Source organism: Paramormyrops kingsleyae, chromosome 2 (assembly GCF_048594095.1).
Source record: "Paramormyrops kingsleyae isolate MSU_618 chromosome 2, PKINGS_0.4, whole genome shotgun sequence".
NCBI classification, from domain to species: domain Eukaryota; kingdom Metazoa; phylum Chordata; class Actinopteri; order Osteoglossiformes; family Mormyridae; genus Paramormyrops; species Paramormyrops kingsleyae.
The window spans coordinates 21,727,971-21,753,767 of record NC_132798.1 but is presented as its reverse complement, the minus strand read 5'-3'; the positions used below and the strand labels follow the sequence as shown (position 1 = coordinate 21,753,767).

The 25,797-nt window shown below is 42.6% G+C and overlaps 1 protein-coding gene across 2 annotated transcripts; it reads left to right on the top strand.

Moving 5' to 3' along the window:
• The first annotated feature begins 378 nt into the window (after nucleotides 1–378).
• Nucleotides 379–25,562, top strand: ccdc92 (coiled-coil domain containing 92). 2 transcript variants are annotated; one of them, XM_023803023.2, is made up of 4 exons: nucleotides 379–469; nucleotides 8,863–9,018; nucleotides 9,705–9,746; nucleotides 22,350–25,562. In XM_023803023.2, the coding sequence occupies exons 2-4, from the start codon at nucleotides 8,889–8,891 to the stop codon at nucleotides 23,141–23,143; spliced, it is 966 nt and encodes a 321-aa protein (XP_023658791.1). In that variant the 5' UTR covers nucleotides 379–469; nucleotides 8,863–8,888; the 3' UTR covers nucleotides 23,144–25,562. The 2 variants fall into 2 exon arrangements, with proteins under 2 accessions (XP_023658791.1, XP_023658790.1); XM_023803022.2 differs by lacking the exon at nucleotides 379–469 and adding an exon at nucleotides 476–803.
• Nucleotides 25,563–25,797: the final 235 nt, after the last annotated feature.

The window sequence follows — 25,797 nt, the reverse complement described above, 5'->3', positions numbered from 1 at the left end:
ATAAACTAAAATAAAAGAAAATAAATAAAATCTGCAAAATCACTGTATTAAAATCACTTTATTAAAAGTAAAATTCTTATTTTTTTGTATTCTGTCACTAAATTAGTTGACTGAAACAGGGCAGCATGTTATGTGTCATTTTTGATATACTGCTGCCCTCTGGTGTCGGCAATGATTAACGTATACTTTACATAGACGTATATTACATAATTCAAATTTACCTCATAAAACTAAGTGCGGTGTGCGTATAATTAATTAATAATAATATACGTACTTGCAAGACCTTTACTACATTTACGACAGAATCGGATTTATAGCTTAAGCCCGGTTGGCCTCTAATGTCTTGTAGTTTCGCTAGGTGGGGTTCAGGGGCACTTCCTGCAGGAAAGCGTGCGTCGGTTTCCATGGTGACGGTTCCGTATCTGAGACGCTTGCGCAGTAGGAAGAGATACTTTTCTGAAAGAGCGTGGTAAATATCTACAATCAACCTTAATTAAACAAAAAAAGAAGCCTTAACTGAATCCCTGCGTAAAACGTATTGCCAGTATCGTGACTGGTTTATACCCTGTTTACCCGGAGCCGGGTGGGTACCGTATCCCACAATGCCCCGTTCCACTTAGCCTCGTATCTCTAGGAGACGCGAGAGTAGGCGCCACCTCGAGCTCTTCGGGCGGAGAGCGGCGTTCACACCGAGGCAATGGCTGACTCTCAGTAGCGCATCCCGGCGACCTGAAGCACGGCCGAAGCCGAGGGCAGCCCTCCGCTGCCGCCCAGTAGTTGCTATCTGCGTTGACAGCGTCCAGGTAAGGCGCAGTGGGACCGGCTTATTGAGCCCGGCATGCTGGGCGCGTCTCCCCACCACCTTGAGCCGGCGGAGGAGGACGCCGCCGCCTCTGCCGTGAGATGTTTGTTTGTGTGGCACCTGCTTTAGCACGGCGCCGGGGGCTGCTTGGGGCGGCTTGGGGGGCTGACAACTAAAGCGTTTCTCACATTTTTGAGATGTATTTTCTTAATATATTATTTATGTGCTGGTTGTATGAATAATGCGCTCCCCCGCATTTAATATTAGATTATTGGTGCTCCCTGGCTTATGAATGACCGGCGTTCGCCAGTTTCTTCGGTTTCGGATTAATGCTAATAATAATGACAATAATGATGATAATATCAAATGACTATGATCATTTGGAAAGTGACTGAGTTTGGGTCGACAGGGTCGCCTTGAAAAAATAGCCCATGGAGCCGACATTAGGCTGCCACGGAAACTGCGTAAACACACACCACGCTTAAAAAATACGTCTATACTCATATGTGCCCTTCATTTGTATGTATCTTATAAATATTGTTCAAGCATTCGCCGTTTAATGATTTCCTAGCTGGTGGCATATATATAAACGGCATACTCCTCATTTCCGTTAGGTAACTGTGATGGATTATATCGATGTGTTGATTTTTTTTTTAATTTGTATTTCCGGTTGTTTTATTACAGATGATCAGATCGGCTATCGCGCTAATAAATTTTATCCAGGTTGCTAACTCGTTAGCATCTAGCGGTCGCTGTGCTCAGATGTACGCCGCAATTAGCTCTGGGATGTGGCACAAACAGCCGAGATTAGAGCCGAAAGTCGGGTTACATTCGGGGAAAGCTGGGTTAGTTTTGGGAAAGTTCGGTTACGGTTCGGAAAAGCGGGGCTTCAGCGGTCATGGTGACTGGAGCGAAGCTGACACGCCCCGCTGCGTCGCACTGCTGCATGTCTACAATGCCGACCATAAAGAGCAGGGCGTTTTGTAGCCCTAAAACGTAGTGTCTTCTACTTTTATGATACTAAATTATTTAGGCGCATTTGTCGGAACCCCTGTGTTGATTCCCGGTCCGCAATGCAGGTGCATCTTCTGGTTCGGCGCCTTGCAGGTTCATAATACTGTGAACGGAGACGGCCAGTGTGTTCTGAAAATCAGTATGAATAAAACTATTTGACGCGCTTATCTGGCCAGTAGTATTATGCTGCCATTAATGTAAAATGACCATCGGATATTTACTTAATTTGTATAGATAATTCATTGCATAGCTTCCGTATTGATTTTTTATGGAGGAGCATTTCTGATGTTCTCATTTTCAGTTGCAAGGAATGGAAAGCGATTAGTTGTTATTGTTGACGCACCACGCAGCATAGCACACACCAGCGATATGTGTCCTCTGCATTTAACCATTGTGACATAGCAGGGGGCAGCTAATTCAGCACCCCGTGAGCAGTGCTTTTGGGTTGTACCTTGCTCAGGGTACCTCAGTGGTACTTTGCTGGTCAGGGTATTTGAACCAGCAAGCTTTCGATTACAAGTGTGCATCCCTAACCATTAGGCCGCCACTGCCATACAAACCAGTAATCCTTGAAAACCTGGGTCCCTTATTTATGCTGGAGTTGTGGACCCCGACCCTGCACCACAGTTGTCCTGCTAGAAATCAAACTTGATATTGTACCTTCGGCATGTTTTTTGAATATAGATACATACATACATACATACATACATACTTTATTAATCCCGAAGGAAATTTACGGAATGGGACATCAATATAAACTTGGCGACCCTAGCCTTTGTTCACCTTAAAGTATTTAATTTTGTTGAGCTTTCCTTATATCTCTAGCATTAGCAGTCTGGTCTAATGGAGAACCAGGTACTTCCTGCCTACTGCCTTTGCTGCTGCACTTCATTGATTATTTATGGCTTCTATGTCAGGAAGTTCTGTCTCTAAGGAATGGTAGTAGCTACTGGGGGAAGGGAAGACTGGGAGGGAACGTGTTAGACTGGATATCAAGCACCCATCATTGTGGCAACATCCAGGCTGTACAATTTCCAGAATACAAAGGCGCCTCCCTTTTCAAACCCTCTCATCAGCACTCTGAGGTTTAGCCTGTTCTGCAAGATCTGATTGCCCCATGTCAAAAGCTGCCTGTTTGAGCCATGTTGAAGAAAATGGTGCCCATATCCATTTGGGCTTCTCTAGTACCACCCTGACTTGAGCTTAGAAACTATCATTTGGATTTGGGCATTTTAAAGAAATAAATCTTGTGCTTCAACTGTGCACTGAGGGAAAATAAGTTAAAATTAGGGGTGAATCAGTTTGTTAGGTGGGAAGTAAATAGTTACATCAGGCTATGATCTTGGTAGATTTCACCTTGACTGGATGAGACTGGAAAGTATGGTAACCACAGTACACGTGAGTGTGCCCCATTGGGTTTACCATTAGGACCATCAATTATTCCCAACTTATAGATCACCGAAGCATCTTCTGAATGAGCACTCCCTCATGGACATGGAGCCTGCTGCATTGTGACTGCAGTGAGCTGTTGGGTGTCATTTGATGGGGGTTGGTCAGTCTGGGATGTTCTTTCATGCCTTCTCTATGATGGTGCTCTTGCTTACTGGAAATGCTTTGTTTCTGTCCCACTCATTTCATAATCGTGGACTTTCTTTGTGCTAAATGTCATTTATAGTTTAAGATATTGCCTTCAGGGGTCCAGCCTGAGTACTTTGTGTGTGTGGAGTTTGCATGTTGTCATTGTAATGTTCTCCTGTTTCCCCCCACAATCCAAAAACATGCTAAGGTGAACTGGAGTGGGCAAATAATTGTCTGTAAGAGGGAATGTGTGCGTGCACCTGGGCATCCGCCTGCCCGCCCCGCGATGGGGTCGCGCGCATCCGCCTGCCCGCCCCGCGATGGGGTCGCGCGCATCCGCCTGCCTGCCCCGCGATGGGGTCGCACAGGTAGTTCCTGGCCTTGTGCCTGTAGCTTTCTGGATAGGCTCCAGACCCCCGTGACCTTGCATAGGCCAATAGCTATATAAAATGGATGGTTGAGGCCAAATGTTGTTTCGACAAGGGCCAAGGGTTAACTATAGTAAGAGCGAGTGAATTTTTCACTTTCTCAGTGGAATGGCCTCTGTTTTTCACAGGATCATATAATGGGTTACGGGGGACAAAGGATATTTGATTAATGGATGCTGACTTCAAATGATGCCCTTTCCTGACTGAACATTAAACCCAGCCCTGGAGGGGGAGGTTGCGGGGCTAGAAGACATTAGTGCTGCTCAACCCACTTATTCCAAATTCCCGTATTCATGCTGACAATTGACCTCATGGGGATGAAATAATGGCATCACTGAAAGGCTTACCTCAGCTGCCTGGCTGGTGAATTTCCATATTCTTTTGGCAATCGGTTTACGTTTACTGTATATCCACATGTCTGTTTACATTCTCAGTACCTACAGTAGACATTATTAATAACTTCATACTGTGCTAAGCCGTGTTGTGAAGGTGGATGAACCCTCATTGTCTTCAGAAGGGGTAGCCAAACTCTGTTAGAGGACAATAAGTAAGTGCAGATAATCAGATAGGTTTACATGCAAGAAACTCATGCATGCATTCTGCAGTCTCTGCAGTCCTCCCTGTATGTCCCATTACTGAATAGTCTGATACAGCTCCTCATTTTCTTCCTTTAATATGTGCTTTAAGGTATCTGATGTACTCGGCACTATCAGACAAAATTTGAACAAAAATATAATATATACTGGGGGACAAACATCTCCAAAGATGCCACCCCCCCCCCCCCCCCCATTCCATCCATCCGCAATTAATGTTAACCATTAACAAAAGTCTAGTTAGACAAATGTTAGGATTAATTATAAATATGGTGTCATATTCCTACCATTTTAAATTTATGTTTTTATATTTCATTGTATCTGGCTGCAAAATTATTTTGGTCCAAATTGGATATATTCCCATATATACACCACAGGGTTCATAGGTAGCTATTAAAATAAAATAATGCTGAACGATTAATTGCATTTTTATCATTCGGTGTAAGTCATTTGGACAACAAACATATTGAGACAGCTGCAGTAAAAGTAATTAAGCAAGTCACTAAAAGTCCCTTTCACACTGCTGGCACTCTGAGAACATGCACGTGCATCATGTCATATGCGTAAGGGGGGCAATGACAGCAGTGTCTACTTGTTTATAAGCAGTGACATCATGGATATGCCTGAGGCCATAAATGCTGGTGCGGAAGATTTGGTCCCCAAATAAGCCAGCACATCTGTCATGTGATAGTAGTTCAGCTTTAAAGAAGACCATTTACAGACTAGGGTATTTTGCAGATTAGGAGCAGAGGTGGCTTCTTTGAGAAGAAACACCGGAAACCTGTCTCACTGTTTGAAACAAAAGCATAAGGAGCAGCACGAAGACAGAAGGCAAAATCTGATCTCTCAAGCAGCAATCGATTGCCCAGAGTTTTAAATGTGTATTATCATGTGAGTCCAGATCCCAGCATCAAAAAGAAATACTGCAGGCCATTATGCACTACCTAACTAAAGACATAGTGCCTATAAATGGCATCCAAAAAAGGTTACATGTACCTAACAAACTTGATAAAAGACCAGATTTCACCGTGTACACATTTCTTCCAAATTGCCATGCCAGAGTTGTAGGAACTGTGCTGCTAACGGTTGCTGGAAGAACTGAAAGAAGTGGATTTTTCTGTGTGCACGACCAATCTGTGGTGAAGCAGGACAATGGAGCAATATGTGAGACTGACGATTCATTTCCTCAAGTGTGACTTCGAATTAAAGGCTTGGTGTTTACAGATGTCCTACTTCCCAAAAGGAGTGTTTTAGGGAGAGACTGCACCTTGCCATCGGTAAGTGATTTAACTAGCTAGTAACGGTGTAAACCATACACCACTTACATTTATAGCATTGGGCAGACATTTTAGGGTGACTTGGTGAATGCTATGTAGTCACCTAGATGAATTGTACTGACAAGCATAGACCAGAGTTGCAAACAAAATAGGTTGCTGAGCTAAGGCAGAACAAAGTCGGTAGTCAGACAAGTATTTTTTCCCTTTGAGTGCAATGTTGTGGGCAGTGACACCCCTATATTAATATGAAGACTGGCTGCTATCTGATTTGAGAGTTTAACTTATTTGAAATGTATGCTAGGGCACATGTAAATCGGCATCTGTAAAGACCGTAGACAGCCCAACATGCAGCGTTTAGAAAGATAAAAACTGCAGCCTACTGGTAGCCCATATAACTCACTGATTAAGTATTCAAATGCTGCTTTGGTTCATGTTAATACCATTTCTGTTGGGCTTTGTTAACTTGCTCTTTCTCTTTCTTTCCTACTTTTTTTTTGTCAGAAAATGATGTTAAAGGTGACACCTACATTGATCGTGGCGCATGGGTGTACAGAAAGCTAGAGGGAGCCATTTTCTCTCTCTTTCTGTTCACATTCTCTTATTTATGATGATATTTTCCAAATTTGCAAGTCTTAAATGTGTTGTATCTGTAACATTTGTTTATGTTTCCATTACTGCTGGAAACAACAGAACTATTTTTGATTTTTTTTTTTAGCATTGCTTTTTCCATTCAAATAAAAAATTTTGCACCATTATTGAATGCAATTGGTTTTTGTTGTAATAAACAAACAGCTAACCATATCTATATTAACAGCATGTGTGATTGGGTGTTTCTTCACAATAAATTCATACTTGGCATACGCTGACGTGACCATTTCCATTTCCAGCTGTAAAAAGCACGGAGCAGTACTCTTTTTCGCCTTTTTATCCGCTTTCCGCTTATGATGACTTTTTGTTCCATGAGACCAGACTTGAATGAACTCAGTCTACAAAGTCGTAATCAGCATTTTTAGAACCCAATAATTATGTTGCCATTGTTTCACACTCTTTCTGGAATATGCCCAAGAACACAGGATGTAGTCCCTTATATTATGATGCAGTCTTATTTTTGAATTTTGATTTGTATTACATTTGTATTTTTACAATGTGCATATTAGCATCTCTTAGGTTTTATTCAGACACATCAACAGACACTGTGTTCATGTTTAGAGCTTTAATAAAAATTAATAAAAAGCCTAATGATAAGTCTGTCTAGCTGTGTGTGTAACCTAAGCCTACATCCCCGACCAAAGACTATAATCGCTGGTTAGTCGGTGTCACATATCAACAACAGGCTCCTTGCCTGATATCATCAGTAATATTATCATATCGCCCAGCCCTGGTGCTCAGTAAGCTTGTATTCTGTGACCTTTCTGTTTCTGTAGCAGTTTGTGTTCTGGGTGCCCCCACAGCATTATTTCTGGGAGGTACAGCAAGAAAGTTTTATTTGTTATTGTTGTGTATATAGTGGTTGCATGGAGAGCATATAAAGGCCAACACTTCCATCCATGTTTCAGTCGCTTATTAGCACAGACTAACAGTGGGTCTGGACACACATTGTACACACAAATACTCTTAACAGCACAATCTCAATTACACATTCACCTACAACTAAGTGTAAAGCCGCTATAATAGTAAAATGCCTTTAACTGTACCACTGTGTGTACCTTATCCTAATATTTGGCATTTCCTGACCCTTGCCTTGTTGTTGATCTGCAGTGACAGGTCACGTGCCATAATTGCCTTGGTTGTGTTTGTTGTGCACCGGTTCACAGTAACAGAAGGGCTGTCAGCTGTCTAAGTGCTATGTGCCAGCACTTACCAGAACTGCTTTGTTCAGCAGGACCTGTACTGTAGGAACAGCTAGTGACAAGCCTCCCCCCCAACATTCAGACATGACCATTTCAGGCTTTGACCCTTGATGATTCCTAATGCTCCTCTTGTCAAAGATAGTAGTTTGGAAATGTTATCTTAATTTCAATTCAAATTCAAAATAACTTTATTTGTCCCCAAGGGGCAATTAAAGGCACACAGGGCAGTTGAACAAGGACACAATGACGTCAATTTGTCACATGTGGAATTCAGTTTCTTGTGACTTTCCTTCAGACGTGTAAACTTCAATGTCTTGTGAGGTCAGCAACTTACTGCATTCTGTTACACTGCAGTTTTGGGTATTGATTAATAAAAAAATAAACCTAACTACTTTGGCCTATATGTAAGCACAGTGTTAGGATGTTAGTGAATGCGTTTAACTGAAATTTCCAGGTTACTGCACCTGGAAATTAATCTAGGCTTGTGTCCATTCAGAACTCTTTACGTTTGTTGCAAGCGGTGCTCACTGTAGAGCCAAATGGGTGGAGCTGGACATACAGCCACAACTCTCTGGACCTTGTGAAGTGTCACCCAATGTCAGCCAATCAAATCGCACTCATGCAAGTATCTCGAGAGCGATACTGAAACAAAAACGCCAGACTATACTCTGTAGACTACTGTGTTTGTATATTAATAACTTGTTTGGCTTTTTCTTCCAATAAGGTTTTTAAAAAGTTGCTGAGAAATAAGAAGTTACTTCCAAAAGCATAGTTGTTAACTGCACGTGCAACTTACATTCAGTTTAATCCAACTATGTATTTCTTTACTTATTAATAATTGTACTGTGTCCATTCACCATCTGCTATTGAACATGAAGTGTATATGCAAATATTAATTCAAATTCGCCCATAAAGTAATCTCAAAAATCAACTGGGGTGCAAGAGTTGTTCAGTGTTCTGCAGACGTTTATGAAGATGCCATAGGTTATCTTGCAGCATGTCACATATACATGTGTAATCCACAAACCCCGATTTGTATCCGAGGATGCAGCATCGCAGTACACGAAGAGTGCAGCTGGATTTAGCTACATTGCCCCTGGTGTTAATATGAGCTGCTCTTGCGGATTTTCAGCATATTTAAAATTGATGGTTATGAAAGTTGTACTGAATGATAACTGTTAACTAGCTAAATGCAATGGAGCCTTCATTTGGCTAATCCTCAGTCAATATAGAACACCAAGTGATACCTCCTCTGCTGTTTGACTGCACAATATGGCTAATACTCCTCTGCTTGTCTGTCCTGTTGTCTTCTGCTTTTAGGCCTACGGGGCTAGCCGGGATCCACTATGGCGTCTATCAGCTTGGAGAACCAGCTGCAGAGTGCCCAGAATAACCTGCTCTTCTTGCAGCAGGACCACGCTAACACTCTGAAAGGCCTGCACGCCGAGATACGCCGGCTGCAGCAGCACTGCACTGGTTAGTCCCACATGCTCGCCCTCTGTGTCCTCTGGGCCTTACAGCTCGTAGGAATGGAGCTGCCCCCTTTAGCGCTTCATGCTAATTAGCACTGCCTCCTGGGCCTTTCTGCCTCCTATCAATGGTGCTGCACTCAATAGTGCTCTGTGCTACTCCCACTGCCCAATGAGCTTCGTAGATACCAGCAGTAGCACGGCACTCATTTGCATCATGTACTAGTCAGTGCTGCATTCTGGATTTATACTTCCTAGATGTAATTGGGCCGGAAAGATTGGTATCAAGTCCCAGGATCCGTCATTGTGCCCATGAGGAATTCCCTTCACAGGAAATCCTCCGGTAACCAGCCGTACATTCGGGTGAAGTACACTATGCCAGTTGCTTTGAAAGAGGTCCTACTAAGCATCTGAGCAATAATGACTATAATTATATCACCCTGAAAAACCAGGACATGCAGGTGGTGGGGTTGGGGGCGGGAGACATGACAATAGCAGCCCAGCTTGGGGGGTTCCTGCTCCTTTCAGTCAGTGACAAAGCAAGGCCTGCCCCTCCCCCGCTGCAGGCCTACCGCCCTGACACAGTAAGCCTTTGTTCTGCAGTAGGCAGGGCTCTGTCCATGCCATGCTCACTGTTCTGGGACCCAGATTCCTAAATTAGATTCTTATCTGTCACCCTTCTCTTCCTCACAGACTTGACTTATGAGTTGATGGTGAAAAGCTCCGATCCAGCAGGTAAGAACTGTCCTTCCATCCAGGGGTGCCCTAACTTAAACATGTCCACAGACATCTGCTCAGGAGGCATATTTTTTCTCATAAGAGCAGCCATTTTAAAATCTCAGCTCTTGCTGCAATTCAATACATATGTTCTTGAGTATGATATGAGCAAAATGACAGAAATGCCTCATGCAGGAAACTGTAGCTGAATTCCCTATCAGAACACACATGAAGGCCTGTGTTACCTATAATCCACATGGGCAACAGCCTGTGTTGGCTTGAACAGACATGAGAGTCTGTCATGGATACTGGAGCAATTCCTGGGAAAAGTTTGCCAGACCATTCAAGCTGAGAGCTGAGTTAAGCGCATTCACTAACGTTAGATATAAATGATTGAGTTGGGGAAAACTGGAACTCAGGTTTCAGTTGAGGTAAATAAATACATGTGAATGAATGTTACATTTATATAGTGCTTTACAGAACCAATGGGGAGCGACTTCAACCACCACCACTGTGTAGCCCCTACCTGGATGATGTGACGGCAGCCATTCTGCACCAGTACACTAACCACACAGTAGCTAAGGTGGTTGGGGGGGGGGGGCAGAATTCAAAAGTTAGGTATAGGGGATGATTAGGAGGCCAGATTTGAAAGGGCCATGGTGGTAAATTTTATTTTAGCCAGGACATTGAGGTGCCACCAGGGATCTTTTGTGACATCAGGATCTCAGTTTTACATCTCATCTGAAGGACAGTACTGTTTTTACAGTACAGGGTCCGCATCACTGCATTGGGATCCACACAGACCACAGGATAGACCAACTAACCTGTTGGCCACACCAACATCTCTTCCAGCAGTAACCCAGCTTTCCTAGTGGGTCTCCCATCCAAGTACTGGCCAGGCCCAAACCTGCTTGGCTTCAGATGGATTACCTGGTCTGAACTACAGGTGGTATGGCCACTAACATGGCTTGATGTTGCCTTCGGGCCGATTTATACTCGACGGTCACAACACGTATGCATACACACATACTCGGGTGGGAGGATGGTCACTTTTCATCATGTGTTTGTATACGGTACAGTCACTATTAACACTAGAACTGCCATTTCCCAATGAACGTCAAACTCCCTTAACTGCCAAGCAAGACATGCTTCGGTGTGTGCAGCCCTTTTGTTTGTGCCGTTAGTGTTAATAACAGCAGTGAGCCTAACACCCTCAGCCAGAAAAGCTGTAATGTTCCTAATAGAGTGGCTGCTCTGTCCTGAAATCATAAAGCTGAAGAGTTTTTAAACGTGGTATGTGTTGCGAAAAATATTGGATAAATAGACATGTTAGTTTTCTCTTTTTAGCAACTGTATAAAGTAGTGTTATTTTTTATACAAATAAACAGGTGAAACTATTTTAAAATGTACGTTTTCAGGCTTTGCCAACTCTCACACAACTAGCGTGACATTCACACTTTCAGTCTCACGCTCATGCAAGAAATCGTATGGCAAATCTATATTATTCCATTATAAACCTAAAATTAGCTACATCAAAAGCATTGGGCTAGTGTACAAACACTACAGACGGTTTATAAGGTAAGAAAGCTGTTACATGCATGTAAATGTGTGCAGACTCGAATTGAAAAATCTCACTCCAGCCAGCTGGCTGAAGTTGACAACCCCATGTTTTATTTGAAATGAAAAGCAAAATGCATTGTTTTCGGCTGAAGTGGCCTGTCATTCTGTTTGCTTTGTTACTCTGACAAATCATTTTGAACTATTAAGACAGCCTATACCCTAGTGATTAAAGTTATCAGTTCTTTTGGTATTTGTATTAAAACGAGACTTTTATTACCAATGTGGGGTTATCAAAAGCAATACTTAAATCAGTGAGCACTAAAATATGACATAACTACGACTGTATAATGGGGTTCACGTCTTCTTTGGGGTGACAGTGAGCTGCTGTGATGATTACCGACTGTCCCATTGTTTTCTTGATGGGTGAGCAGTATTCTGATGCAACGGCCCATTAACAAAGACCAAAGGTATGATACGCTGAAGTACAGACGTGGGCAAATTTGTTGATATCCTTCCACAAAAAATAAAAAACACAGCTATTTCTGAAATAACTTGAAACTGACAAAAGTTTAATGGCATCCCTTATTGTTTATTCTATATTTAACACAAATCATGCTTTGCTTTTGATTATTGATTCAGTTGAATATTTTACATAATAAAACAAATGAAAATGACACAGACAAAAAAAGATGGTACCCTTAAATATTTTGTGGCACTACCTTTTGCAGCAATCACTGCCAACAAGCTATCTCTGTACTTCACAATGAGATGTCTGCATTTGCCAACAGGTAGTTTGGCTCACTCTTCCTGAACAAACTGCTCAAACTGAAGGTTTGAAGGGTGGCATCCCCATTCTTGAGTGCATTAAGCTGTATGTTTTGGGTCATTATCCTGTTGACCTGCGACTGAGGTTGAGCTTTCTCACACTGGGCAGTATGTTTTGTTCCAGGATGCCTTGGTAGTCTATTCATATTCAAGGTTCCCCGTGCCAGATGCAGCAAAGTAGCCCCCAAAACAAAACCTAGCCCCCTCCGTGTTTCACAGTAGGTATGGTGTTTTTTTCTTTTAAAGCTTCATTTTTCATTTTCATTTTCCTTCTGTAAACATAGAGCTGATGTGACTGGCGACCAAAAAGCTCCAGTTTTGTCTCATCGGTCCAAAGGACATTCTCCCAGAAACTTTGGGGCTTGTCAACATGCATTTTGGCAAATTCCACTCTGGCTATTTATGTTTAGTGGAGCCCTCCTGGGTCTTCTTCCATGGAGTCCATTATTGTTCAAAATGCGATGGATGGTGCAATCCGAAAGTGACGTACCTTGACCTTGGAGCCCAGCTTGAATGGTTTTGGATAGTTTCCTTGGCTCTTTTTCTACTATCCGCACTATCCTTCTGATCAACCTGGGGTTGCATTTTGTCTTGTGTCCACATCCTGGGAGATAGGCTACAGTCTCATGAACCTTATACTTTTTAATAATATTGGCAACTGTGGTCACAGAATATGAAGCTGCCTGGAGATGGTCTTATAGGGTTTACCGTTAGAATGGTTATCCATAATCTTCTTTCTGGGCTCCTCAGACAGCTCTCTCCTTTGCTGTCTCTGGTCCATGTGCAGTGTGGTGCACACAATGATACCAAACAACACAGTAGCATGTCCTTTCCCTTTAAATAGGCTGAATGGCTGATGAAAAGCTGGAAGACACCTGTGATACTAATTAAGGTTAAACGCTTAGTTTGAAACATAACTATAATGCAAGGATGAATAGTCTCTTTAGGGGTACCAACAAATCTATCCATACTGTTTTAGCATATCTTTGTAAAATAAACAACAATTTCTTTTCACAATTTTATTGGTTTACTCTCACATACTAAAGGCATGCAGGTATACATTAGACAGTTTTTTTTTTTTTTTTAAGTGAATCACTTACAATAAAGCATTCTTTCAGTGAGCTGTGAGGGTACCAACAAATTTGTCCACGTCTGTACATCATTGCTGGAAGTTAAAGGACGTTCCGGCGGTTCTAACGTTAAAGTGGCATCTGATTATTATTTTTTTTTTAAGAACAAGTGGCCGGAAGAACAGTATATTTTCAGAGGCAAGAGAGAATATATTCTGAGCACTATTGTGTTCCTCTGTGTACAGCGTCTTCAAAATGTAATGGCAGTCGCTCAGCTCCTCGGCTCTGGAACTCATTGCCATCTGAGCTCAGAAACATTGACTCACTTCCACTCTTCAAATCGAAACTTAAAACCCATCTGTTCAAGCTGGCTTTGTTTCTGTGAATTCAGTTGCTTTGTCTAATTTAACCTATGTTTTATATTCCTGTATTTTTTGTATTATTATGGGTTTTATTATTTATATTGTTCTTTTGCATTCACTTTACGATGTCCTTGAGTGTCTAGAAAGGCGCCTATATCTGCTTAGAGTCCCTCGGTTTCTTGCCAGTGTGGACAAGAGGGATGCCTCCCTTCGTCTTTGAGTCAGGGGAAGGGCTCTGAATGTTGTCTGCCCATACGACACGAGCACCAGTCCAGAGTATCTGGCCTTCTTGGAGACCTTGGAGGGGGTTCTGGAAGGTGCTCCTTCTGGGGACTCTATTGTTCTGCTGGTGGACTTTAACACTCGCGTCGATAATGACAGTGGAACCATGAAGGGTATGATTGGGAGGAATGGCCTGCCTGATCAGAATCCGAGTGGTGATCAGTTATTGGACTTTTGTGCTAACCACAGTTTGTCCATAACAAACACCAAGTTCGAACATAAGGGTGTTTATAAGTACAATTGGCACCAGAGCACCCTTGGCCGCAGTTCTATGACTAATTTTTTGTAATTGTATCGTTGGATCTACACCTGCATGTTTTGGACACTCAGGTGAAGAGAAGAGCTGAACTGTCAACTGATCACCACCTGGTGGTGTATTTATTTGGTTAATGGTTCTTTGAGCTTAGTTGGGAGACCTTTTGTGTGTTATTTGCCTAGACCCCAGTAACAAACAGAGGATGGCTGGCTTGCAGAAGCATTATTCATCATTCTTTAGTTTTTGTTCTCTCCCTTACTGTCTTTTTGTACTGGATGGCATCTTTTTATTATTGTTCTTTGCCTGGATAGTCTGCTACAAAGGTGAAAGGCAAAGAGGAGCTTCTGCAGCTTTGGGGATGGATCGGCAGCAGGCTGGCGCTAGGCTATGACTGGCTGAGATCAGCATCTTCTGTCGGTGCTGATCCTCACGATCCTCGTCTTTCTGTTCTTCAGGGACCAGTGCCTTTCCATGGCTGTGTGTGGCATGTAGCGCTCATCATTGGTGCTTGTGCACCATGACACCATTAAGATGTTGTTTTTCTCAGTACACGTGTGTTTTCAGTTTTTTTTTCTGCTTGGTGGGGGACAGGGCTCATGGGGGTCAGGCCCACAGACCTATAAATAAGGCCTTCTGCCACCTGCAGGCTGTTGTCCCAGTTGATGGCCCGCTGCTGTTGCCTGGCAACTATGTCCCACCATCAAGGAGGAACTATTTCCCACAGTTCTGGAGAGTTAGCCAGCGGCACACAGCCCGCCACTTACATGAGGACACATTACTTATAAAGATGTGGTCGCTGTTCTGCAGAAGGTCCCAGCAGCTTGGGGTGCATCTGCTCCCCGCAGTATGGCTGCCAGCTGGGCACTGGCTACCATGGAGGTGCTTTATCACTGAACTCTTCCAGCTTTCCCTGCTGATGGAGGCTTGTATTGCTGGGGTCTACGGCTTCCTGGGGCTTTTTGAGATTTATGGCTGTTAATTGACCGGCTGATTTGCATTATAATGGATATCGGAGAGGCAGAGTTGTTTTGGACTGAGTTTGAAACCTGATCTCTTTGAAAGGTAATGATCTGGAAATGATTCATCATTTCATGATGCTGTAATGTGTGGGTTATCTTAGCAAAGCCTAATCTTTCGGTGTACAGTAAACCAGCTGGCCTTGTATGGAGGCAGAGCTTTCTAGAGGTAATAAAGGCACACACGCAATAAACATTACTAAACATTTGTTTCAAGAATCTGTAGTCCTCAGGTTTCAGCTGACTTTCAATTTTGCCCTTTAACCAGGACTATAACAGAATGTGTGTGACGTAAACCTAGTGTAATATCTGATGAATGCTTTCTGTTATAGTCCTGGTCATGTGGCCCTGATATTAGGTGCGGTATCCAGTTGGGCAGCACAGGAAATTGGATCATAGGCTCTTGTTGTAAATGTGCAGTAAGGATCAATCTACTGTGGGTGGGCTGTACAGAGAGTCCTTGTTTCTAAAATCAATGAAGAGGATTCTGTGAGTGTATCAGTCTGCTGTTTCTGCAGGCTGTGAGTTGTTAAAGTACAATTTATGGGCTTTATTTCAAAGGGTTTAGTTCAGGACTCCAAGGTACAGATATTCTGAGAGAGATACTGTGGGATTCGGGTTGTTCAGGTGAGACCCCCCCTAACTGGTATGGATGTCACCTGGTGTATTGATTGATGTTGATTGGTCCAAGCAGGGGGCAATACAGTACAAAGGCTAGAATCTGTTTGAAGGTCATGGAAGTTTACTGGTGAAGCTCTTCACCCACAAGATCGATCACACCTGAAATGGGAGCTGTCCTGGCTCTCCTCCACTACAATTCCTGCAGCCCTCCCTTCCCACAGACGGCTTATGAGGCCACATGGCCTGAGCTTTCTGGAGGGTGGGGGCATGGGGGGGAGGTGCTCTCCTGGTTTGCACTGGAGAAGAATATCCATGAAGAGGCATTATCCCGAATTGCTCATGTTGAATATGTTTAGTGTAGGCCTGGGCAGTATTTTAAAAAATAATATGTGGATGTAGGGGGGAAAATATATGTGGATAATGAACATAAGAGCATATGAAATTTACAAACGAGAGGAGGCCATTCGGCCCATGAAGGTCGTATGGGGAGAATCCACCAAACATTTGCCGTCAAAACTTGCCAACTGTGTGGCAGTATTGGTAGTGCTGATAGTTTTCTACAGAAACTAAAAAACTATCGATCAGGGGGCTGGGTAATTTTCTGATTTAAATAAAATGCCACAGGCAGTCAAAAACAGTCTGTTACGCAGGGTGGTGATGATAAAAGTTGTTGACTGGGGAGCAGAATGGTGACTATAAGCCCATACCGCCATTATGATGTTTACACTGATATCTTCACGTACTACTAGAGGTTTACCCACATGCAGTCTGTCCTGCTGCAACGCATGATATTGCACCACAAGACTGTTTTAATGCAATTGACCTATTGGTACCTAAGTCCAATAAAACACACAATCACATTTTGTATTTGCATGATTTTCAGTCAGAGAGAAAAGCATTATGCAAAGTACAACGTGATATGGTCTTGGTGAAAAACACTACCTGCTGTCCAAGTAAACTATACTGATGTCCAATTAGTGAATGAATTGTTCTTTTGAACCAAGTCTTTTCAGCGAAACGGTCAAACCAGTTTTCAGATCTAAAAGAATCTTTTTGTACATCCATGCAATGCACAAGTCAAAGTCTTGGATTGTAAAAATCTAAAAATGTTAGGTATTTGGAATCACAACATGGGGATAAATAAATGTCGAAGGCACAGTGCATGGATTTCGCCATCCTCTCAATGTCCATTTGTGATTGGATAAACTGGATAAATGGGCTCATCCAAATAAGGAAATTTCTAAAGAAATTTAGTGTCTTTTTAAAAAATTTTATTAGGACAGCTGAGAAAATGGGAGATAATTGAGGACCATTTCGCCAGGAGTATGTCTCTTTTCATTTGTAACCTTGTGGTTAAATTTTCTGTGTAATAAACCTCCTTAACCTTCTCCGTCCATTGCTTTACAGTGGGTGGATGTGGCCTCAGCCAGGAGATTGTGATCATCTTCTTAGAAATTACAAGAAGGACTCGTAGTACAGTCCTGGCCAAAAGTTTTGAGAATGACACAAGTATTGGTTTTCACAAAGTTTGCTGCTTCACTGTTTGTATATCTTTTTTGTCAGATGTTTCTTTGGTATACTGAAGTATAATTACAAGCATTTCCTAAGTGTCAAAGGCTTTTATTGACAATTACATTAAGTTTATGCACAGAGTCAATATTTGCAGTGTTGGCCCTTCTTTTTCAAGACCTCTGCAAATCACCCTGGCATGTTGTCAATCAACTTCCGTGCCAAATCCTGACTGAGGGCAGCCCATTCTTGCATAATCAATGCTTGGAGCTGGTCAGAATTTTCAGAATTTTTGTTTGTCCACCTGCTTCTTGAGGATTGACCACAAGTTCTCAATGGGATTAAGGTCTGAGGGGTTTCTTGGCCATGGACCCAAAATGTCGATGTTTTGTTCCCTGAGCCACTTTTGCCTTATGATACAATGCTCCGTCGTGCTGGAAAAGGGATTGTTCATCACTAAACTGTTCTGCCATTCTTTATTCATGGCTGTGTTCTTAGGCAAAATTGTGAGTGAGCCCACTCCCTTGGCTGAGAAGTATCTTAGGGTGCTTTATTGTTAGCATGACACAGGACTGATGGTAGAGTTCACCTTTTTTTCCTCCAGACCATCTTTTTTCCGGATGCCCCAAACAATCCGAAAGGGGATTCATCAAGGAAAATGACTTTACCCCAGTCCTCAGCAGTCCAATCCTTGTACTTTTTGCAGATTATCAGTCTGTCCCTGATGTTTTTCTTAGAAAGACGTGGCTTCTTTGCTGCCCTTCTTGACACCAGGCCATCTTCCAAAAGTCTTCGCCTTACTGTCCATGCAGATGCACTCTTACCTGCCTACTGCCATTCCTCAGCAAGCTCTGCACCGGTGGTGCCCTGATCCTGGTTTTTTGGGATTAAGTTCATATTCATGGCAAAAAGGGACTTTGCAATTTATTGCAAATCATCTGATTACTCTTCCTAACATTCTGGAGTATATGCAAATTGCCATCATAAAACTGAGGCAGCAGACTTTGTGAAAACCAATACTTGTGTCAATCTCCAAACTTTTGGCCACGACTGTAGTAATACATGATTACTGTCTTTTGGCAATATTCCTAAGAAGTAAGATGGTTCTAAGGTTTTATTTTAGACAGTCCCAAAATGTGTGCCTTTCCAATCGTAATCCAGCATTGATCTGATTGTCCTGAAAAGTCTAATCTTGACTTTCCATTCAAATTCCTTTGAAATGGGGCTATTTATTTTATGTCCTCCTCTGCATGACACTTCCCAGTCCTGATCTGAAGTTATGGTGTCCATCTCCAGCTCCCATTTTCCCCTCATCTTTGCCATATTTTTAGAGTGTTTTTAACCCATTGATTAATAATTTTATTTCTTCTCCATAAATCTTGATTCAGAAATGGAATTGCATCTAAAGGCACTTTTGGACAATCACTCTGTTTCATCCTGACCCCACATAGTTTTGTTATGTTGAAATATCCATGCAACCATTGATCTAAGCTGCACGGAAGCCCCGAACCGCATTTGATGAGTTTTTTTTTTGGAGACAATAAGTCGTTATTTCGACATAAGTCATTATTTCGACATAATGATAGGTATAAATTATAATGCATTTATAGTCTGCCATGTGCTATCAGCATCAAGCACATATATAGTAAGCGTGCTTTTTTTGCTCAAGAAGTCGCGATCATAGCGCGTTGGAAAGAGTTTAATCATGGAACTGTGGATTCTTTTTGTAATTTTCTACAGTAAACCACTTAATAGGCTAATAGTCTAAAATAGTCTTATAAGCTATCGTTTTGTTACAGCTTTCTTGCAGTTCAGCAATAGGGGGCAGTTGGTAGCCTAGTGGTTAAGGGATTCGCCCCTTGATTGGAGGATCGTGATTTTGAATCCCACTCAGGTACCATCCCCACTCACTGCTCCCCGGGTGCTGTATTGATAGCTGCTCACTGCTTCGCTTGGTGGGTCAAATGCAGAATGTTCTGCACTGGTGTGTTTCATATATAACAAATAATCACTTTCACTTCACTACATGTTCATGTTTCTACAACTTTGTTTTGATAGCTTCTTATGGCTTTGCTGTAGCCTACATTGAAATGTATACTAGTGTCTACCGTTTTTTTTTTTATTGTGGATTAAATAAGATCTACTGGTATAGATTTCATCACTTAGGATTCGACACTTTTTTTGGGTCAAGTCAGATTTTGGTTGTTCATCAGTTCATTATGTGGGTGGGGCAGTACAATTACGGTATCTCCTAATAGGTCGGCTGAGTGCGTATGTTCGAAAACCATCACATGCAGGGTTTATTCGCCGTGGTTAAGGCTGTTCATGTTCTTACCACTGAATCACTCTTCTGTGCACTGTAAACAGCAGCCCAATAATTAGACATACGGATCAAACTGCACCAACGTAATAACGTGTGACGTAATTCTGTCCTGGCTCATTGGTCAATGTTATTCTGATTTTCAGTTCAGATGTAGATGAATTACCCAGGCAATGTTTTAGAAACGAATTAGTGGAATATAAAATGTTATGAAATGCTACACACAATAAGTTTATAGGTCATTTATGACAAATGATAAGAATGATATGGAGCATATTAATGGTCTACATAAAGTTAACATCAGTAAGGGTTAACTTGGAATGAAAGTACAAGCTATGTAAAATTCCCAGAAATACATGGGTCGTTAGTGTACCAAGTAAGCTACTGATGTTAACAGTGCATCAGCATGACTTAATGCATTCTTTAATATTGGTGCAAAGCTTAACATGAGTTATGTCGAAATAACGAGATAATCTCGTTATAACGACTTAGTAAGTCATTATTTCGACATAATATCTCGTTATAACGACTTGTGTCGAAATAACGATATATTGTCTCCGAAAAAAATTCATCAAATGCGGTTCAGGGCTTCTGTAAAGCTGAGTTGCCACAGCAACCTTTTTAATTCACTAACATTTGTTTTTTGTAGACTATCTTTAGCCTTGTTGCCTTCAGTGCCCCTTCACATATTCTAATCTGTTGTATTTGTGCTGTGTGCATGCCCAACGGTATGGTGGCTGTGGGTCACTACTCCCGACTTTTGGCAATCAACAAGTTAATGAGTTTGACACGTTTGGAAGCCGTCACTAGGCAATTCTTATGAGACTCATAAGACCCATAGGAGATGTTTATTATATAATTTGTTAATGTATTATCATTTCCTATTTTTAAATGCATATAATTATATTATTGAAAGTGATTAGTTGTCATTGTTGGCACACCACAGTACACAACAACAAAATGCTTCCTCTGCATTTAACCCATATGTGACATAGCAGTGGACAGCTAATTGAGCACCCAGGGATCAGTGCTTGGGAGCAGTAACTTGCTTAGGGTACCTCAGTGGTCCTTTGCTGGTTGGGGAATCAAACCAGCAATCTTTCGATTACAAGTCCACTTTCCTACCATTAGGCCACCACCACAGGTATCTGTGTTTTTCTTACTTAACTCATTTTAAAGTTTTCTAGTTACCAAGTTTTGTAATTGCATTTCCTTAACCCAGTTTTTCCCATTGGATATGCATATTTTAGTATAAGAGTTTAGTTAATGTGAGGTTTTTCAGGAACACATTAGTTGCGTTATAGCAGGACTGACTGTACTATCTGCTTCTTAGGTCAGGTAGTTTGAAGCTAAACTAAACAGCCATTTTTCATGATTTTTTTCATGATTAATATTAAGGGTGGAACGATGCGCAAAATTCACAGTTCGGTACAAACCTCGGTTGTAAGTAGGTTTATGGTTCAGTGAAATTGCGGTACAGCCTTGAAAACAGAATTTATTCTGGTATTATTTATTAAAACCACAAACACAATTAGGAAAAGTTGTAAACCAAAGGCAATGCATACATTGACATGTCTGAACAACAAGATATGCTTATTTGCACATTGTAAAACAAGTATCACATTTTAAATATATAAACTTTATAAGAATCATTATGAACTAAATCCCAGTCACTTATCTGTAACTGAATTTGCTTTTGCTATGCCATGGATGTTTCTGCCTTGGTCCGGTCCTTCACACACTCGGATGATGTCTCAAACGAGTTAGCATGTTTGATTCAGAAACATATTTGAGCTTGGTATAACAGAACTGACAGGCAGTCTTGGTTTTATTAGCTTAATAGTGCATTGTTGAAGGACATTATGATGAATGTTACTGGTTCCACCATTATGGTTTGTGCTGGAAACAGATTTACGTCATGCGTCATGTCAGACTTAGCAAGGGAGAGTTTGAGAACCACTGTGACCCTACATGGAACAAGCGGGAATGTAAAATTAATGAATGAATGGTCTATAGTAAATAAGTAAATGTAACATACTTCTGTTGGGTCTACGAGGAGTTAAAAAGTAATGGTCATGGAGTTTTTTTGTAAAGAAATATACAGTAGAAGGCTGAACTGAAAGCAACATCATAAATCTGATGTTTTGCTTTGTGTGTAACCTAAGCCTGCTTCCCTTCCAAAGTTGGAAGTCACCAATCAGTCACTGTCTGATATCAACAACAGGGTTTCTTGTCAGATGATATCCATCAGCTATAATATCGTCAAATCACACAAGCCTAGTCGAGAATGTGTATTTGCACAGTTTTTTTCTCTTTTATTTGGTATTTTGTTTTAACCAGTGAAATGAAACCCAAACTAGTTCCTGTCTTCCTGTCCAGTTTTTATGTTCAGCTGATTTATTGAATTCCATACAAATATTGTCCTTGTCCTTGCACTAGCAAAAGATCTTTAGAAATGAATCTGTGCTCACTGAAGCATGCATAAATAAAGCCTGTAACTGTTAAGATGAAAATGGCCTTCTGTGTGCATAGATGTTGCTCTTCCAAAGCAGGTTGGTGGCCTCTCATGCTGGCAGCTGTTCTCCACCTTACAGGCTCTTTCTCTACAGGGAATCCCACTTCACTTGGAGGAAGATGGAATTGGCCAATAGTTAAAGCTCCTTACCTAAAATTTGGTCACCTTCCTTGCTCTGTCATTCTGCTTCAAGCGCTATAAGTGCTCTACAGCTTGTCATTGGTGTGGTGGGCACTGATCCTAACGTACGTGTACGTGTGTGTGTGTGTGCATTCGTGCATGTAGACGGTGGCGAGGCACGCTGTGCCGAGCTGCACAGGAGGTGTGAGGAGCTGGAGATGCAGCTAAAGGCCAAAGAGGAGGAAAACACAGAGCTGATGCGTGATCTGGAGCAGAAGACCGCCATGATCTCCGTGCTGGAGAACACCATCAAGGAGCGGGAGAAGAAGTACCTGGAGGAGCTGAAGCTGAAGAGCCACCGGCTGGCCGTGCTGTCGGGCGAGCTGGAGCAGCGGGCGGGTACCATCGCCTACCTCACTGCACAGCTGCACGCTACCAAGAAACGACTGCTGTCTGGTGGCTCCTCCGAGGGCAGCCCTGGGGGCAGCCCTGCCGCATCTTATAAGCCAGCTCCGCCCCCACCTCGGGAGCAACAGCCAGACACACCACGCCGGCGCATGCGCAAAAGCCTGTCGCAGCCACTGCACGCGGACTATGCTGAATTGTGCCGGGTGGGTGCGGATGGCCGGCGGCTGGCACTGCGGGATGCACTGGATGCTATGCCCGACCCGACGCCGTTCCTGCAGGCGCGTGAGTTGGCTGCGGAGGCCTCCCTGCCACGTGAGCGCCCTGCTGTCATCCCGCCCATCTCCCGTGAACGCTCCCCAGCTCCTCCCGACCCTGCTAGTCCACGACACGGCCTCTCCCAGCAGCCTAGGGCCCATGTGGGTGTGGCCCACCGCATACATCGATCAGCCCCGCCCACAGCTGCACAGCCCGAGATCCAGACACTGGCCGTAGATCAGGTCAATGACGGCAAGGTGGCGAGGAAGGAGTCGGGCACAGACAGAACAGTGTGAGAGCCCGCCTTGCCTGCCCCCCGCCATGCTGCAGCCGATGCAGCAGTGAGCGACACAAAAACGGCACCACAAAGGTGACACCGTGTCCTTGGTCCTCCACGCATGCCAAAATGATGTCCCCTCATCTTTTTAGCGCATTGCCTCGCATCACCTGTGCATCCCAACAGACATGTTACAGAGGCAAACAAAATCCACACAGCTGACAATGAGGCGCATCTGCCCCCCCCCCCCCCCCCCCCCGTCTGCAGTTACAGTACATGCTGCGCTGCACTCAGCTTACACCCTGCCAGAATTATTAACCCAGTGCAGTGTCAGCAAGCTTCATGTAGCGACCTGCAGCAAAGTGCTACTGATGTGTGTTTTCTAATTAAACGACTTATTTGCTGAATCCTCTTCCTTTTTGCACTGTCTGCCTGTGCCCTGGATTTGTGCACCACAAGTACTAAAAACTTGTAACAGAGCAGAGAGGAGAGCATGGTTTCATGCTGCATCCCTGTTTGGTGCCTGGGACCCAGTCACTGCGCGGGAAAGAATCAAGGAACCAACGTGAAGCATGTTGAATCACCACTTATTCCCACCCGAGATTCTTATCATAATAATCATCATCATCATCATCATATAAGGAGATGGATTCCAAAGGGGATGTGCATTTTCCTGGTCATGTGTAGACAAAGGTTTGTAATACTATGCTGGCTAGCCTATAAGCAACACTTATCTGTACAAATTGCAGAAGTGTTTTTTTTGCCTAGTTTTGCTTATTCACCAAAAACAGCTATAAAAATCCATATACCTTTAAATACACTGAAATACTTTGGTTTTTACTGTCTGTGTACTGCTTAGTGCCTCCTGAACTAGCCTTTTGAGGAAATTGAAGTCTTTCGAAGTATAGCTGCCATCTCCTGGGTACAGAGGCACGTTTGCTGCACTTCTGCCTGGTGAATGGTGCCGGCACAGCCCTAACACGACCTACACTCACTATGTTCAAATAGTCACTCTTCCATTAGGGTCGGGTCATTATGTGCGCACAATTCTGTGTGTTCACCTATTGACATAGATGTGTGCTTTTACCAAAGGGGACATTCGAGGGACACCTGCAATGGCCCATGTAACATCTTACTGTAGCTGCTCTGATGCCGGTACTTGCATAAGGAAGTGAGACCAGGATTCACCTGTGGACTGTAGAGCAGGAATTTCTCATGGGTTGTTAAACATTTAAACTGGCCTTTTCCTAGAGGTCCCTCATTCAGAAGGAGCTTTCTGGTACAGCTACCTTTAATTGTGTCAACGGATGTGCATTGTGAAAGAAATAATTCACTGTTATGCTATAATTGTGCCTGTATAAATATGCAATATATATACATGCACAATTCAATATGAGACATATTCCACCTTGAACCCAATGCCAAGGTATGATGGTGGTAACAGTAGTTGTTCCTTATGCTATGACTCTTATACCAGTCAAAGTGTTAAAATATTTAACTTGCTGTATGTATAAAAATAGTTTTACCCAAGTTTTGTGCCAGCAAATACTGGAAGGGTGGAGGCAGCTTTCAATGAAAACCGTCAGGAATGTCACAGTCACCCGCTAATATTAAGTGGCCTATGGCACCATTTCCCAGAGTGCAACAGCACCAGTCTGTTCACCTGACACTACAGCTCCTGAGCTCAGCATCACATGGTCACAATGGAGGTGCATTATTCAGGAGCTGAGTGAGAGAGGCCAGGCTCCCCCTGTAGAGCGACAGTGAAATGAGTACTGCTCTGACATCTGTTGCATTTTGGCACAACATGCTGATCTGTTCTGCTCTGTACCACCACTGCATTGCTGCTCCTGGTTAAAATGCATTTTGAATTTGAATCTGTAAACCATTCTGAATGACATCTGCCAGACGATGTATGTAAGTAATAAACAATAAATATGCTGAACAAAATAAACTTCTGAAAGTTCTGTTAACACATGCTACTAGCAGCAGCCTGCACTGATAGATGCCGAGCTGCACAACTGGCCAGTTTGCTAGGCCCCTTTTCCACAGATGTATAAATGCTGGCCATGTGTGCTGGGGATTCCTTGATTGCTAACAAAGCAAATAACAGTCTGTGGCCATCCTGTCACTCCTCATCTTTAACTGGTTTTCTATTGGCCACAAAAGTTGCATTGGATAGTCTGTTTGTGTCTCCGTTAGCAAGTTCCATTCTACCACAGAAGAGACAATGATACTCTCGCAAAAACAGTTTTAAATGTACATATATTGAATTCAGCCTTCTGTAGGTTGATAATTTTCATTTCCATCAAACGATGTGGCATCTCTTTGTTCCTAACACATTACCCAGTCCATATCAGTATAGATATCTAGCATTACTTTTTTTCCCATTGAGATCTGATGTGTTTCCAAAGTGTTCCTTTAATTTTTTTGAGCAGTGTATATGAAGTCCTGAATGGCGGTTAGCACCGATGATTTTTTTCCGCAGTCCTGACTGTCTGTTGTAGGAGACAACAGCCTATAAATAAAAATAAAGTAATTTATTTTCTTCCAAGCTTCAGATGTAATCTGAATATTTGTTCTTATACAGTATATGTTACCGGTTAATCTGCGTTGTGTGAATTTTCTGTTAAATATACTCTGACGCCGTGTCCTGATAATACGTTTAACAAA